The 15,526-nt window shown below is 47.3% G+C and overlaps 1 protein-coding gene across 1 annotated transcript; it reads right to left on the reverse strand.

Moving 5' to 3' along the window:
• Nucleotides 1-2,265: 2,265 nt before the first annotated feature.
• PEX26 (peroxisomal biogenesis factor 26) lies at nucleotides 2,266-7,682 on the reverse strand. Its single transcript, XM_039708230.1, has 5 exons — nucleotides 7,374-7,682; nucleotides 6,881-7,021; nucleotides 6,260-6,573; nucleotides 5,031-5,177; nucleotides 2,266-4,618 (listed from the first exon to the last, which is right to left on the reverse strand). The coding sequence occupies exons 1-5, from the start codon at nucleotides 7,550-7,552 to the stop codon at nucleotides 4,515-4,517; spliced, it is 885 nt and encodes a 294-aa protein (XP_039564164.1). The 5' UTR covers nucleotides 7,553-7,682; the 3' UTR covers nucleotides 2,266-4,514.
• Nucleotides 7,683-15,526: the final 7,844 nt, after the last annotated feature.

Raw genomic sequence — 15,526 nt, forward strand, 5'->3', positions numbered from 1 at the left:
TAGCACTTTTAAGTGATCTCCTGGCTTCTCTACTAACATCTCAATTTACTTCTGTTACTTCTCTTTCCATGTGCAGTCACCCAGGCTGTCAGCAGTATGGGACAGCTTTCAGTGCAGACTGTCACTTCTCTGCTCAAACACAGGAAGAAATTTGATTCTTACTGCAGTGTTTATTGCAGGACAGATCTGGAGGCATCACCCCAACATTCTGACACCAAATTAGAGCAGTCACCTCCTCCACTTTGCTCCTTCTGCAATGTTCACCACTGGAAAGCAGCAGCTTCTCTCAGTAGAGAAATCCTCGTGGTTGCAACCCTTAAGTAACAAAGAGGAAGGCACACTTAATTGCTTGAATCTGCATCATGTATCTCCTGACTTTATAAATGTACTGTTTATGATGATGTTTAATCAGCAGACATTAAATAGACAATTCCTAAAATGTAGATTAGATGTCTACTCTGACATGATGATAATAATAGATTGTTCTGCCACTGTTGGCAACCAGCATAGAAATATCTTCTTTAACACCTACATTTTAGCAGTGAGAACTAGTTCATACTGGTTGTTGCAAACTCACTTTAGTATAGTCTTCATTTTGCTGTTCTTTACACCATTACTCTTTGATTACTCTTTGATTTTGGCTGGGAATAGCTACAGAGCCATAATTTTTGGAGCCATAATTGGTTTTTAACAAAGAATTTCCATTATAATTTCCATCTGCTGCTTTGCTTAAGCTGAATCTCAGAGTTCTTCAGAAAACCTTCAGATCACTGCTTTGAGACTAAGGGATAGGTTGCTCTAGTGTTCTTCTTCTAGTGGAAGTGGTAACATTCCAGACAAGCTCTGGTGCTCTGGACAATCTGAAATGTTAATGCTCACAGCTTCAGAGAACCAGGAAAAACTCTCACAGCAAATACTTTGAGCAGTCCACCACCCAAAACCTCTTAGGCACACTTTGAGTCAATGTGTCAGATCTAGCAGCGACAAAATCTAAAAGAGGTCTGTGATTAACTAAATTATTTGCAACAATCCTTTGTGGCATTTTCTCTGCCAGTGGGAGACCACAGAGACATGAGGCAGATATGGCCTGGACCTGGATTCTTGGGAAGTGGGCAGATGGTGAGCTGCCATATGAAACCTAAAGGCTTTTTCTCTAATTAAAGATAGACACATCTCTGAAAATGGCATTTTTGAATAATCTAGAACTCAGAAGTACTGTTGTAGTGGTTTAACCCCAGCTGGCAACTGAGCACTGAATCAGAAGAGTCAGGGAGAACCTGTGGGTTATAGTTTAACACACAAAGCAAAAGTTGTGCACAGAAGCAAAGCAAACCAAGGAGTGGATTCACACTTCCCATGGGCAGGCAGGTGTTCAGATACAACCAGGACTGCAGGGCTCCATCACCCTGAACGTGATGTGATTCCTCCTTCTTCCCCCAACTCAATATGCTGGAGATTGAAATACATCAAGAGGCCAATGAAGGACAGTTAAATGCTTTTTCTCCTCTACTGGATGTACATCACTCCCTCCCTACAGGCTGCTTACCTCAATGATTCACCAGCAGTGGCAGAATCAGGGATTATTCTAGAACATTATTATGCCATTTTACAAAACAGTGCACTCTTAGTAAGTTCTTAGGTGATCACACAAAATTCTCTTTTCCTTTTAATTCGGGGCATATAAGTCTTTGCATTTCCCACACGTTTTAATACCTTCCTCAGCAACACTTTCCTGGTGTTCCCGTATAAATGTTTTCTGTTAGTTTGTTGCCACCTGCTGGGAGAACCAGCAGCATTTCATTTCAGGATTTCTGAACTTCCCAAATCAAGTAATTAAGTACCTGTTAACACTGCTACATTGATAAAATACTGGTTTTCAGACATTCTCCCTGAAACAGAGATCTGCCCTATGTATTTTTACTTTTTATTTGCAGAGTTTTCTCCCCTAATATATATAATAAGCTCAGAACTGTAGTTAGTTCTAATATAAAGATACATTCATCTAATAATGATGAATACCAGGTACTTTATTCTTGGGAGTATTGGTCTTGGCCATGCCAAAATGCAGACTTACATTCTACCAACATCATCAGTGGATTAGGTCTCATCAGATTCACACTGAAGACATTCTCTGCTTAATTCAAACATGCTGAAACTATGAAACAATGTGAAACAATTCTTGAAAACTTTTATATACTTTGTAGTGTATCAATACAATGAACACCTTTTTTTCGTATACTCAATCACAGCACAAACAAGCAACTCTACAGAGGTAAATCAGTAGTCACTTTATTATAAAAATTAGATACTGCAGTTTTAGTATTAATTGCAAAAAAACCCTGATAGCTTATTTCTGCCTTCTTGCTCTCTCATGATGAATTTAAAACAATATAAATTCTAAATCAGTAGTACTCCAATAAAGTCAAGGTTACCAACCTACACTTAAAATAAACTTGAATGTTAAAAGTCCTGGTAAAGGACACCTAACAGCATTCTAAAAACTATGTATGGACTGCTGAAACCACTGGTCCAAACCAACCTCCAGAACAGCATCTCTGCCATCCAACTAAAAATGATGCCAGAAGACTAAAGCAGGGGGGCAGAGGACTGATCTTGGTCATTTCTTGGAAGAGCTCAACTCCAGACAGCTTCTGTGTTTCATTCTGTCTGATTGCACATCAGGGGTTGGTTTCAGTGTTGTAACCACACTTACAGCTGGATTACAGGAACCATTTAGCAATGTCAAAGGCTGCTCTTCCCTGGGTGTGCAGAATATATAAAAAAATTACTTTTTTTTATATGGAAAAGCTATGAGCTACTTAACCTGGTGTAGAGTCCTGGCAGAGACAACAACTTTGGGGAGGCATATGGGATTGGTTTGGGTTTTTAAATGGTTTGGGTTTTTAAATCTCTTGAGACAACTAGGCAAAGTCATTATTACACTCACAAATAACCTGAGTTTGCCTGACAATAATGCTGGGGTGTATCTCTGTTTGGGATAATTTAAGATGAAACAGACAACTGTTTTTAGTAGTGAAGATGAGACTGTTTGCACAGTGCCCCAGTAGGGAGCAAAGCAAGAGATCACACACAGTCTGAGGGCACCAACACACCCTGTGTGAAGAAAACAGCAACAGCCACCACCTGGGAGGATGGTTATTGCTAGAGACAAAGGGCACTACTGCTGCAAGACACCACACTGGGGTCTGCACTGGCTGCTCCTCATGGCTTTGGTGTAGTCCCACCAAAAAGGCTGCTCTGACAACATTTTGTAGTTTGGGCTGACATCAGTGAGTTGGCACCCTTTTGGCACAGGATGACAGGCAAATTTGTCCCTGGCTTCTCACTTTTAACTTGTCCCCTCCTGCACACAACAGTTTAAAAGCAGTATTTTGTTAGATCATTGCTCCCTCCTCGGAATTTACCTCTCAGTTGATGATAGATGGCTGAATGGATGGAGGAGAAATTAGTGTTCCACCCCAAAGCTCCAATTTCTGCCCCAAGTGGTCAGAAATGGAACTGGTCTGGTGACAGAACTGCAGGTGTACAATTTTCTTGCCACTGATCTGGGGAAAGTTTTGTGATGTCAGAGAAGTATCTCTTTCTATTAAAAAAAAAACAAAACACAACTTTTGTTCTGAATGACAGAGCATTGCTGCATGACTCCCATCTAACCCAGGACTTTGGATACTGGGGACTTGGGGAGCAATTCTAGATATACAGAGACATTTTTTGGACATCTACATAAACAAAGCAAGAGGTAGGGAAAGAGCAAAACAAAGCAACAACTTCAGTTGTTCAACTAGACAATAACATAGAATATAATTTAAAAAAATAAACTTATTTCCTTACCACCACCACCAAGTGCTTCTAGGAATGGCTATGCATCAGGCAAGCACTGAGTGCTGTAATTTGCATTTAAGAAGAGTAGATACAACACAGCAGTCTTTGTGGCCCACCCCCTCATCTTTCTGGCTTAAATATGATTAAAATCCATTGTGCCTCCCCAAAGAGGCACCAGTCACAAGAGAAACCATGGCTTTCAAAATACAATAGGCTTTAATTTCTACAGTGTTTTTCTTCCATGTGCTTGTTCTAAATCCTGTGCTGCAGGAACTGGGCTTTTCAGATGTCTTCGGGGAAAACAGGATATTCCCCTCATCACTGTCTTCCAGGAATTGCACTTGTTCAGAGAACTGCTCAGCATCTGCAAGGATGAGAACTTCTTCCACAGTTCATAACTGGCTACACAACCCTCACTCAAGAGACACATCCAAAGCAAAGTGTTTGAAAAGGAGGATTCTTAGATTCTTATTCAGTTGTAGGCATGGAAGGAGTGGCTGTACCCTACTGATGGACCAAGCAAAATGTCAGGAATACTTGCTGTGGCTTCGAAACTCATACACCACCATGTCTGAAGAAATTCCAGGAGTCCACACTTCAGATCTGAACAGCCCCTGAAGAGCCTGGTGACGTGCCCAAGACCAGGTGACACTTTCAGTGGAGGAAGACACTTAGTCTCGAATGGGAGGCCTATGGCCTGGAGAAAGCACAGCTGCCCAAGCCTGCCTGAAGAGCTGGACCAGTTTGTAAATGAATGGCAGTGACGTGGGAGAAGCTGCAAAGCAGAACAAAAAGGTAAAACTTACTTGGTAAAACTAACTTGGTAAAACTTACTTGGTAAAACTAGTATACACTAAACATGTTAATGAAATTCTACCCCCAGCTAGAATTAATAAAAACCTAGTTCTCTTCTTCCTTTGATGAAGAAAAAGGCTGAATCTAGGACAGCTCTGCCTGCCTCTCACAGTCTGTACCTTGGCTGATGGAATGTTTGCAGAAAACTGGCATTTGTGGAGCTTCATCCTTCTACATGCACTTCAGCTGGAAACACTAAACACATTAAGTTCCTAGTCACCCAGATTTTTGTCTCCCTGAGACATTTACACAGACCAGATTTATTAAAAACAACTCATTTCTTCTCCATAACCATAATGGAATTGTAAAAATTGGATATCTTAATCCTGTACCTGGGTCTAGTCTCACCACCACCAGGTACAGCAAAAAAGTAGCCAAGAGCATCTTCTTGTAAGGAAGTAAATAGAAGTGGTTTGACATGGACCTCAGTGCTCTACGTAGCAACGTCAACATGGTCAGGAGCTTTTGGGACAGCACTCCTGGAAAACAAAAACAGAAAGGCTGTTAGGGCAAAGTAAAGTTTAAAAAGCAATCACACAGATGTAGCCAATAGTAAACTAAGGTACTGGAAGTCTGATTGCATAAGAGTTGGGTTGGGTTTGGTTTTTTATACAAAAAAGAAGCAGTACAATTTTGTAATACACTTCATTATACTTCTTTTTTAGGCACCTACTTTACTATAATATGATCTTATACCACAGTAGTGCCAGCTTCTGTCGTGGGAGAAAACATGCAATGATTTACAGCTCTGGAGAAGAAGCAGTACTTTAAATGCTAGGCAGGCTTTGTTCTACTTGGACTCAACTGTAAATGGAAATGAAACAAAATGTACACAGAGCCAAAAAAACATATCCTTAAAGGATTGCAGGTAGTCTTAGTTTTCCTTTTTTTACTTTAAAAAAAACAAAACCAAACCCCAAACTTTTGATCCTGAGCATTAATTGTCATCTCCTGATGTCAGCAGAGACTAAATATGCTTTGCAATTCCCAGCAAAGGTATCACTAAGTCTTTTATTTCCTGCTGTGATACACAACAGGACTTCCTCATGGCCTGTTCATCATGGCAATATTCTTAATATTTGCTACCCTTTGCCAGTAGGGTAATGAACTTGAAATGAAACCATAGGAAAGCAGCACAAATTAACAGAGGGAAAGCCACCCAGAAGCATTTCTGTGGCTGGGTCTTGCTGCTCCTCAGTGCGTCTCTTCCCACTGAGTCCAGCGACAGCGGCTCTGGCCCGTGGCCTCACGGCCTGTTTATCATGGCAATATTCTTAATATTTACTACCCTTTGCCACTAAGGGACCAACTTGAAATGAAACCATAGGGAAGGAGCACAAACCACAGAGGGAAAGCCACCCAGAAGGGTTTCTGTGGCTAGGTCTTGCTGCTCCTCAGTGCGTCTCTTCCCACTGAGTCCAGCGACAGCGGCTCTGGCCCGTGGCCTCATGGCCTGTTTATCATGGCAAAATTCTGAATATTTGCTATGCTTTGCCACTAAGGGACCAACTTGAAATGAAACCGTAAGAAAGGAGCACAAATTAACAGAGGGAAAGCCCACCCAGAAGGGTTTCTGTGGCCGGGTCTTGCCGCTCCTCAGCAGCCGAGCGCGTCTCCTCCCGCTGAGTCCAGCGGCAGCGGCTGTGGCCGATGGTGCCGAGGAGCCGCAGCTGCTGCTCGCTGCCGGGCACGGCGCAGCCCCGCACCAGCTCCTCCGCGCCCTCGAAGCGCCCCAGCGGCAGCAGCACCTGCGCCAGGTACAGCTCCAGCAGCGCGCCGAACTCGGGGAGCCCCTGGTTGGCGTGGGCCCTCAGCCAGCTGCTGCCGACCTCCAGCATCACCTGCGGCTCTCTCACTTTGCTGTACAGCAGGATGCTGGGATGCAAGGGAGAAGCGTGAGAAAACACTGAGTCTCTGTGGAGGCTGGCATTGCTGACAGCTATTACACACAAGCAGCTCTCATGAGGGTCAATCAGGTATTGATGTTACTCTCTCAGCATCACCCCTTTTAGACTTGACCACCATGCAAGCAATCTTGCTCCAGCACACACAGAACAGGCCTGTCCCAGATCTCACTCACGCCACACAAAGTGAAAGTATCACGCAATACCCAAGCCTGGCCTGCAGTTAAACCTATGGCAAGCCCCGTGTGTATATCTGACAGCAACAGACAGAAACTGACCACAGCTCCAGAACTTTTGGCGGCAGATGTTCAGGGACGTGGTAGTACTGTAGGACCCAAGACAGAACTTCTCTCCACCGGTTCATCTCGGCCAGCGCCTGAATCCCCACAACACAAAGGGAGCATTTCACTTCTGCAAAACTGGTAAGGAACAGACACGTGAATAAGTGCTTCTTACAACCACATTTCCCCTTGCATCCCCTCCAGTGCAGCCCACACAGTTCTCTGCTTCCCCTCTACCTATCCCTTATAAAAAGGCCAATTCCACCTCCGGGGATATGCACTGTGCTGCACCTCCGAGAGAACGAAGGGAAGGCTCCTGGGCACACCCCACTTCCCTCAAAAACGCACAGAGGAAACACTTTCACATCGACGGGGCTAAAACAAACCCCGAAGCAGCGCAGGCATGGCCTGAAGTTCCAAGCCAGCCGGGCGCTGATGCGGCACCCAGCAGCTTCCCGGCAACACCCCGGCCCCTCAGCGCCGCTCGCACCTCTCGTGGCCGGGCCCGGGGCTGGTGCCGGGGCCGGGGCCGGGGCCCAGGCTGTCGCAGCCCGCCTCGCACCGCTCCACGGCGGCGGCGAAGTCGCGGTGCAGCACCAGCAGATCCGCCGCCTCCTCCAGCAGCGCGGCCGCCTGCGCCGGGGCCCAGGCGGGCGGCTCGGCCCTCATGGCGCCGGCGGGAGGGCTCCGCCCGGCCCCGCACGGCTCCGGCTCAGCCTCCGGCTCCAGCGCCGCCGCCGCCCCCGCCGGGCCCGGCTCCGCTCCGCTCGGACTGGCACCGGAAAGCCGGGATGGAGCCGCCCGGCAGCGGAAAGGCTGCTCCGGGGAGCATCCCCGGCCCCGCGGGCCGCCGGGAGGTGTAGTACCAAGGCAGGTTGGATGGTTGTGGGGTGGAGCATCTCTAACCGGGAAAGGCTGAGGGAGCTGGGGCTGTTCAGCCTTGGGAAGAGACGACTGAGAGGGGACATCTTTAATGTGTGTAAATACCTAAAGGGAGGTGCTAAGACGATAAAGGCAGGCTCTGCTCTGTGGCACCGAGCAATAGGAGAAGAGGCAATGGGCAGAAACTGATGCGCAAGAAGTTCCACCGGGACAGGGGGAACTTTGCCGTGCGGTGACCACGCACTGAAACATTGCCCAGAGAAGGTGTGGAGCCTCCCTTTAGAGATATTCCAGAATCTCCTGGATGCATTCCCGTGTGCCCTGCAGTGACCCTGGTTGAGCAGGGACAGCATGACCCGCTGTGGTCCCTACCCCGCTGGGGCTCTGCGGGCATCAGCGGCGGCAAGCGGGCACCCGGGGGGCGCTCCGGGATCGGTGCCCGTGCCTGCCAAACGCGCTTCCCTCATCTCCTCCCTCGTGTGGCTGCCGAGGGAAAGGGACGGGAAAGGGACAGCACTCTCGGCTGTTCTGCCCGCGGCCGCCGGGCGTCAGCCCAGCCCCGGGAGTGTCCCAATCCCGAGAGTGTCCCAGCTCCGAGAGTATCCCAATCCCGAGAGTGTCCCAGCCCCGAGAGTGTCCGAGCCCCGAGAGTATCCCAATCCCGAGAGCGTCCCAATCCCGAGAGTGTCCGAGCCCCGAGTATCCCAATCCCGAGAGTGCCCCAGCTCCAAGAGTGTCTCAGCACCGAGTGTCCCAGTCCCGAGAGTGTGCGAACACCGAGAGTATCCCAATCCCGAGAGTGTCCGAGCCCTGAAAGTGTCCGAGCCCCGAGAGTGTCCCAATCCCGAGAGTGTGCGAACACCGAGAGTGTCCCAGCTCCGAGAGTGCCCCGGCCCCGAGAGTGCCCCAGCCCCAAGAGTATCCCAGCCCCGAGTGTCCCAATCCCGAATGTCCCAGCCCCGAGTGTCCCAATCCCGAGGGTGTCCCAGCCCCGCGTGTCCCAATCCCGAGGGTGTCCCAGCTCTCCTCGCCCCGGGCAGGGGTGCGGTGCTAACGGGGAGCGCTCCCGCAGCACGTCCCGAGGCTGAGGGATGCTCTCCGCTCCCCGGGCAGCTCCCCTCCGGCTCCCCTTGCCCGCAGCTCTAAGCACATTACGCTGTTAATGGAGCTCGGGTGTAATAACAGCGTCTCCAGCAGCACCCGGCAGGCAGCGGCCCGCATTCTCCTTTGGTTGTTATTTAAAAACAACGGGGTGTCTTGGTTACAAGGTAATTACCGCAGTCAGGGCAAACGCTCTTCAAAAATGGATCTCTACAGGAGAGACAGGATTGATTTATCCTGTAACCTTTTTAAACAACTGACACACTTATCTGTCCCCCTACTATGATTATTTAATTAAAAATCAAATGGGCTAATACGAAACATGCTAAAGAGTGAAACCCACGTTTCAAAGGGGATTTTGTACACCATTTCAGTGTGGCGATACAATTAAAAACTTGATCAGAGCTCTCTTTTTGCAGGTAGCTGTTTTCAGGAGGCAGGACCATGTACCTGCCTTTCTCTCTGCAGCAGCAGCTTTTACACAGTGGCATATCCAAGGGGTTGGCACACCGCCCTTAACTGTGGAAGAGATTCCTGGAGGATTCAGGCTGGCAAAGGTGGAACCACTCCACAGACACACGTGAAAGGAAGGGCCCAGCAGCAAGCAAAGGCAGAGGTAAAGGCGTTTCAGACTTCTGTTTCTGTTGCTCGGCGCTTGCAATTTGGAAAACAACATTCCTTTTTGGGAACTACAAGTCCCAAAGTGCACTGTGGGAAGAACATGCCTCGTACCAGCTGGTGCCCAGCACAAATTCCCAAATATGGATAAGGAATCAAGTTTGAAAAAGACTCACGCTGGCTGGATGCTCCTCACTGAGACTCAGAAAAGGAGTGAGACAGCACAAAAACAAGGTAAGTTAGTGTCATGCAAAGATGCTCTTGAAGGGTTTCTGTCATGGGGAGCAGCCAGCAGTGCTGTGCCCCTTAGGAGGGCAGCCCAGCATTGCTCTGGTGATGTTTGCAGCAGGTGTTGTGGTCACGGAGGCATATTTTGGAACGGGGCTGATGTTTCAGCTGGGGGAGCGAGCAGCAGGAGCTGCGGAGTGAGTCAGATCCTGCTTCCCTGCAGATGCTGATGAATAAAGACCTGTGGAAAGACAGGGAGCTGCAACACTGATGCAGTTGTGTTAGAGGCTGGGAAGGGTCAGGGAGAGGTAGGAGTTGCTCTGAACGGCAGCTCCGTGTGAGCTGCAGTGTGTGGTTGTGTAAGAAGCCAAGGTGGACAAGCAGCCTTGTAATACCAATGCTTGTAGATTAAATTAATTTCTCTGTAAGGCACGGTAGAATGTTTTTGTACTTCACCCCTCCTCCTAGAGGGGACAGTGTGGTGCCTTGAAGGCCAAACCTCTTGCAGCTCTCTGACCTGCAAATAACACTCAGTAACAGGATTGCTTAACTTCAGGCCAGGAACAATTACCTGTTTTACCGCCAATTTGTTAACAAGCAAAAAGAAATCACTCTGAAATGCAATCCTCTTCGTGGAGACGAGAGATGCTGGAGCTCCGTAGTCGGGCACACGCGAATCCCGGGCGGCCGAGCCGGACCCAGGCAGCTCCAGCTCCTGCCTCTGTTTCCCTCCCTGGCAGACTCCTGGTGCAGCTCAGATGCTCCGGGTGGCCACTCTGCTGCTGGCTGACGTCAAGTGCAGCTGGTCAGCTGCAGCCGTCCTGCCAGCACCCTCCTCCTGCTATGTAGGGTCATGGAGCAGCACAGCCTGCATGGCAAATGTAGGAGGTGCAGTGCAGCCCGGGAGGGGAGCCTGAGCCTGCCTGGGCTGCCGGACCCAACTGTCACATGGGTACTTGTTGCCAAATAAGAATGATGCTGTTTTTTCCATCTTTCCTTGAATGGGAGCAGCTTAAATTGTCTTAAAGCTGAAAGGGTCCCAGCTACACAGCAGGGCAGTCTATCCTACTACACAAGCACTGGAGGGAAGCAGTGCTCCTGGATAACAATTTCTAGTGACCAGAAAAGCCAAAAGAACTTGCTGTCAGTGACAGGTGGTATGAGGACAGTGGGTTTTGTGTCCTGGGTGGAATGCCCATGCCCAGCTCGTTGCCTTTTGTATGAAGTCAAGGAGGTTTTTTTCCCGCAGCCATCCTCCTGGGTGGAATGCCCATGCCCAGCTCGTTGCCTTTTGTATGAAGTCAAAGAGGTTTTTTTCCCCGCAGTCATCCTGATTTTGTATAGAAGAAGAAAAATTATTTTCAGCAGGGCCTTGTTGGTGTGTGCATCATCTGTGGATTTACTGGATCCCCTCCTCCCTCTCCTGCCAGGCAGTTCGAGGAGAGTTTAGAGTTACAGGCACCTGTGACAAGGCCTCCTGAGGTAAATCGCCTCAACTATTAATCCAGATCTGACCAGCACACGGTCACAGGGCCAGAGGGCTGGCAATCAGTCTTTTTCTGTTGTCTCTTCTGTGTCAGTAGGCTGTTAATAGGAGATTAGCAGCATTAGGGAGACTTTGAGCTAGAAATGGTGAGGCCCTATGATTTGATTTGAGGAGAAAGAAACCCTCCTACACTCCTATAAAAACAAACAGGGGAGCTGGAAATAATAAATGGCATTATAAACACAACAGAGGAAAGCATAGTCTCTGGGGCAGATGTGGAGCTCTGTAGTACATCATAGCTTATCAGCAATGCTTTAACAAAGCAATGAGGTCCATGGAGACCTCAGGTCCCAGTGTGCAGCACTCTGTTCTTATCACCACGTGCTTTTGTTTGACTCTGGCGAGACCGTGACGCGCTGGAATCTGTAATTCGCTTGTAATTTCCATCAGCAGTAAATCCCCATTAAATATGAAGCTGGCTGGCTGCAGATCCCCTCAATTAGCCCAGATTCAGGGCTTCCCTGGCTGCTGGCAGACAGTCTGCAGAGCTGGGGGAAGGTGAATGCTCTCTGGCTGTGCTTGGGACAGATGGCCCATGGTGATGCTTTCCTGTCTCACCAAGCATTGGGGCACAGCATCAATCCTGGGGTTTGTTTCAAAAATAAAACTGTTTAGAGGAGACTCACCTGATTTTGGGGCCACCTGCTGCTGTTCCTAGTGAGTGTGTTTAAATGCACTGATGTCTGTTTTTTTGGCTGTATCCAAACCTGTGTAAACAGCAGGCAAGGATGGTACAAGGCAGAAAAGACAACAATGGGGCAGCCACAGCCACAGTCCAGCTGGGGGGTATCACATAAAACAGAAGGGCCAATCTCTGTTTCAACCTTCATCACAGATGCACAAACACCGTGTCAGGTGTAAACACTGGAAACTGGGAAACTGGGAACACAGGGTTGTGTTCACAACTTGTCAAAACTTGAGTTTTACTCACATAATAACAAAACCTTTCTGAAACAAAGGGCGATTTTAAGTTAAGTCCCTTTCTTTGCTTCGTAATCAAACAAAATACTCACCTTGGCAAGGCCGCTGTCAAAGAATAGCAGCAGTTACTTTGATTTAATTGTTACTGTTATAACAGTCATAATTAGTGCTGGGTGGGGCATTTCATAGCTGTAAGGTGACCAATTTGGTTAGAGGCCTAAGGCATCTTCTTTTCTTCAGCTAGTTATTATCTGTGAGAAAATACTGAAGCCTGTCATCGCTGTGGCTCTATTACACCCTGTTTGTCTAGCACAGCATCTCTTTGCTCATTGCTTTAGAGTCACAGCCCCTCTAACAGTTAATGCCACTTCTCAAGGCCCAGCTTGCCAAAGTCAACTCTCATCCATTAGTCTCCACCTTTCCTCTTTTTTCAAAAGCGAGCCTTGTGCTCTCCTGACTGGGAGAAAGGCTTGGCAGTGTGAATCCTGGAGCTATTTGTACCACAAGGCAAACAAGGTGATTTGAGAAAATGGTTCTTCTCATTTTTGACCTAACTTCCTGACATGCCAGTATTTCTTTTCACAGTGTCTGTCAGTCTTCTGTCCCTCATTCTGAATGCACATTTACTGTGATCTGCCTTAATTATCTCTACAAGCAGGCAATGCATTTCCTGTATTTCCATGAACTGGACATTTCAGAATATCCTACAGAAGTTTACAAGCTCTTTTCCATCGCAGTCTTCTGGTCCTGGCTCTTGCCTGGCCAGGTCTCGTGGTGCTCACAAAAGCTGTGATGTGAGGTTGCTTTAGGAAAGCCAGCAATGCTGCATTGCGTGGTGCCTGAGCCTCTGGAGAAATCCCCAGGGAAGGGGCTGATGCTGGTACAACCTTTGTGTCTTGTGTTTCACAGACAGCACCCCCTGCGTGCCCTTCTGGCTGTGGAGGGCAGAACTCTCCTGCTTGCTGTTTGTGCTGTGAACTTGATACAGTAATTAACTCGTAATTGCCATTTCATGAACGCCATGTGAGTGTTTTTTTAACGTAGTCAATGAATGTGCAGCACCTTTCTCGGGCAGGATTTCTCCCATCCTCTGGAAGGTCTGTGTGCTATTTCAGGGTCGTACCCGTTTGAGAGGTGTGCTCACACTGTGTGTAGGATTAATGTCTCAAGCAGTGTATTGGCCTTGTTTCCCTGATGTTCTCTTGCCCTCTGTGCCTCCCGTACTTGCTGCTCCTTCTCGTCTTTCTTGGCAGTACCAGGTGCAGACAAAGGTAGGATTAGATGTCTAATTAGTTTATGTAGCCTTAGACATACGTGGTTACTTCTTGGCACTGGGGGAAGGGCAGCCTGTGAGGAGTCCAGCCCTTGTCTCTCAGTGAGGTTTTCAGCTTTGGGAGCAGCCCGAGCCCAGGCAGACTCAAAAGGCAGGCCAAAATTTTCTAGACACATTTTTGTTCCAGATGCCTGTTCAAGGAGGAAGTTGAAAACCCAGTCTGTATTACCAAATCTGAAATAATTTCTCATTTAATGTTAGATCCAAAAAGCTTACTTCCAAAAAATGACTCAGTGTATACAGGCTGAAAGAATTTGCTTGAAACATGGCAGAAAAGCTACTAAGCTGTAATATATTTTGGAACTACATGGTACATGGGACAAGTTGTATTTGTAATATTTATAGCTTCTCAAAGTGAACTTTAAGCTGTAGCTCTCCTGTCTCCCACTGTCACCATCCTTCAGCAGATGTAGCCAGGGGAACAGAGAGGACAATGTCATTGTCTTTCCTGCCTGACAGAGGGTTTATTTGATTTGTAATTTCAGTTGTATTTATGGAGTGTTCCAATACACCTGAATGAAATGAAATGGATGAGGGTAAAGCAAAGGATCAAGAGTACACTGCAGCTGTGTACACCAGCAAAATAAAACCCCTCAAGAGCAAAGTAATGGAAATGGGATTCATGTATGAACTCTGACCAGACCTTCAAGGATGGAAAAAGGGGTGAATTCTGCCAGGGATTGGGAACTTAATTTTTGCTCTCAGGGATAGACAGCAGCTGCCCTTACATTTCTCATGGAGTGTCTTTGTGAGTGAGAGGGCTGCATGCTGGTGTGTCAGCCTGGCACTCAGAGTACAACCAAGCCATGAGGATGGAGGTCACTGTAAACACAGCAAGGTTAAGTGAAATAAGGCCATGAGGAGGTCATGGTGAATTTGAAAGGGAGAGTGGATGGAGAGACGTGACTGATGATAGCTCTGGTGATTGGAAACAAAACCTTAAACAACTCAAATTTGTATTTAAGAACACTTGTCCATGTCAGGACTCTACATCCATCTTTCTGTGTCAAATCAAGCAGCAGTTCACGTTTCCAATGCACTCTGAGCTGCTGGAACAATATATCTATTCTGAGCTCCCCTTGCAAGGCTGTCTCATTCCAAAAGGTGTACTCACAAGGAGAAATTCAATACTAGAAAGTTAGTAGAATAATTTTAGGAGATAGAATCACTGCATCCTAAATCCCCAAAGGAGCTGACTCTCTAAATAGTCCTAGCAGGGAAGCATGCCCTGTAAATCATTGCCAAAAGTTAGGCTGAAAGCATTTAAACACTTTATATAGTAAGCATGTAGGTTCTGCCTCGATCTTCCAAGTGGTTTATTTTCCTAAGCTTGCCATGATTAAAACGGGTTCTCTGGTGTTGCTGCTCTTGTGGCAATCAAAGATTCAGACTGGTCAGATATAGGACAATCGTGGGACTAAATCTCTAGAGCTGCCTGAATCACAGGGTTAAAAGAGGACTGTGGAATACTTAATGGGCTGCCCACACAGTGCTCAGCAAGTCAGAGGTTAACAAAAGACCTTATTATTTGAAAAGATAATTGAGGCTGAAAACAAGTCGACCATCCCACAGCTAAGCCGTGGAGATCATCAGTTTTTGTGAACAATGGCTGATGATGTTCAGGATTCAGTGAGTTAAGTGGTTAATCCTATACAGAAAGCTGCATCCATAATGCACTTAAATAGGGGAAATCCACCCAATTTGACCCCTGGAGAATTGCTTCCTGCTGTTATGCTGATGGATATGTCTATAAATATCATGGAAGCCATCAGCAGATAAAATCTCAGCGAGCTAAAAAGCCTGTCCCTATTAAATGATACATTGATCTCCATGGAACAGCAGGAGCCTGGGGAAATGAGCCACTGAAACCAATCCCTCTGCTTTCCCCAGAGCCACAAAGAGAAGCAAGACCCGTGCACTGTTTCCATCTTGATTCAGTGGGAAAAGAAATCAAACCCCTTGTAGACCCTTTCTTCCTTCTGTCCAGTTTTCTCCTTAAGGCTGCTCCTGACAT

The sequence above is a fragment of the Passer montanus genome, unplaced genomic scaffold (assembly GCF_014805655.1).
Source record: "Passer montanus isolate IOZ18808 unplaced genomic scaffold, ASM1480565v1 scaffold20, whole genome shotgun sequence".
NCBI classification, from domain to species: Eukaryota; Metazoa; Chordata; class Aves; order Passeriformes; family Passeridae; genus Passer; species Passer montanus.

Coding starts and splice junctions, on each gene's coding strand:
- PEX26 (XM_039708230.1), bottom strand. CDS start 7,552: ATGAGGGCCGAGCCGCCCGCCTGGGCCCCGGCGCAGGCGGCCGCGCTG. Junction 7,022..7,373: donor CCCGGGCCCGGCCACGAGAG/GTGCGAGCGGCG, acceptor GTTCCTTACCAG/TTTTGCAGAAGTGAAATGCT. Junction 5,178..6,259: donor GGCCACAGAAACCCTTCTGG/GTGGGCTTTCCC, acceptor TTTGTTTTCCAG/GAGTGCTGTCCCAAAAGCTC.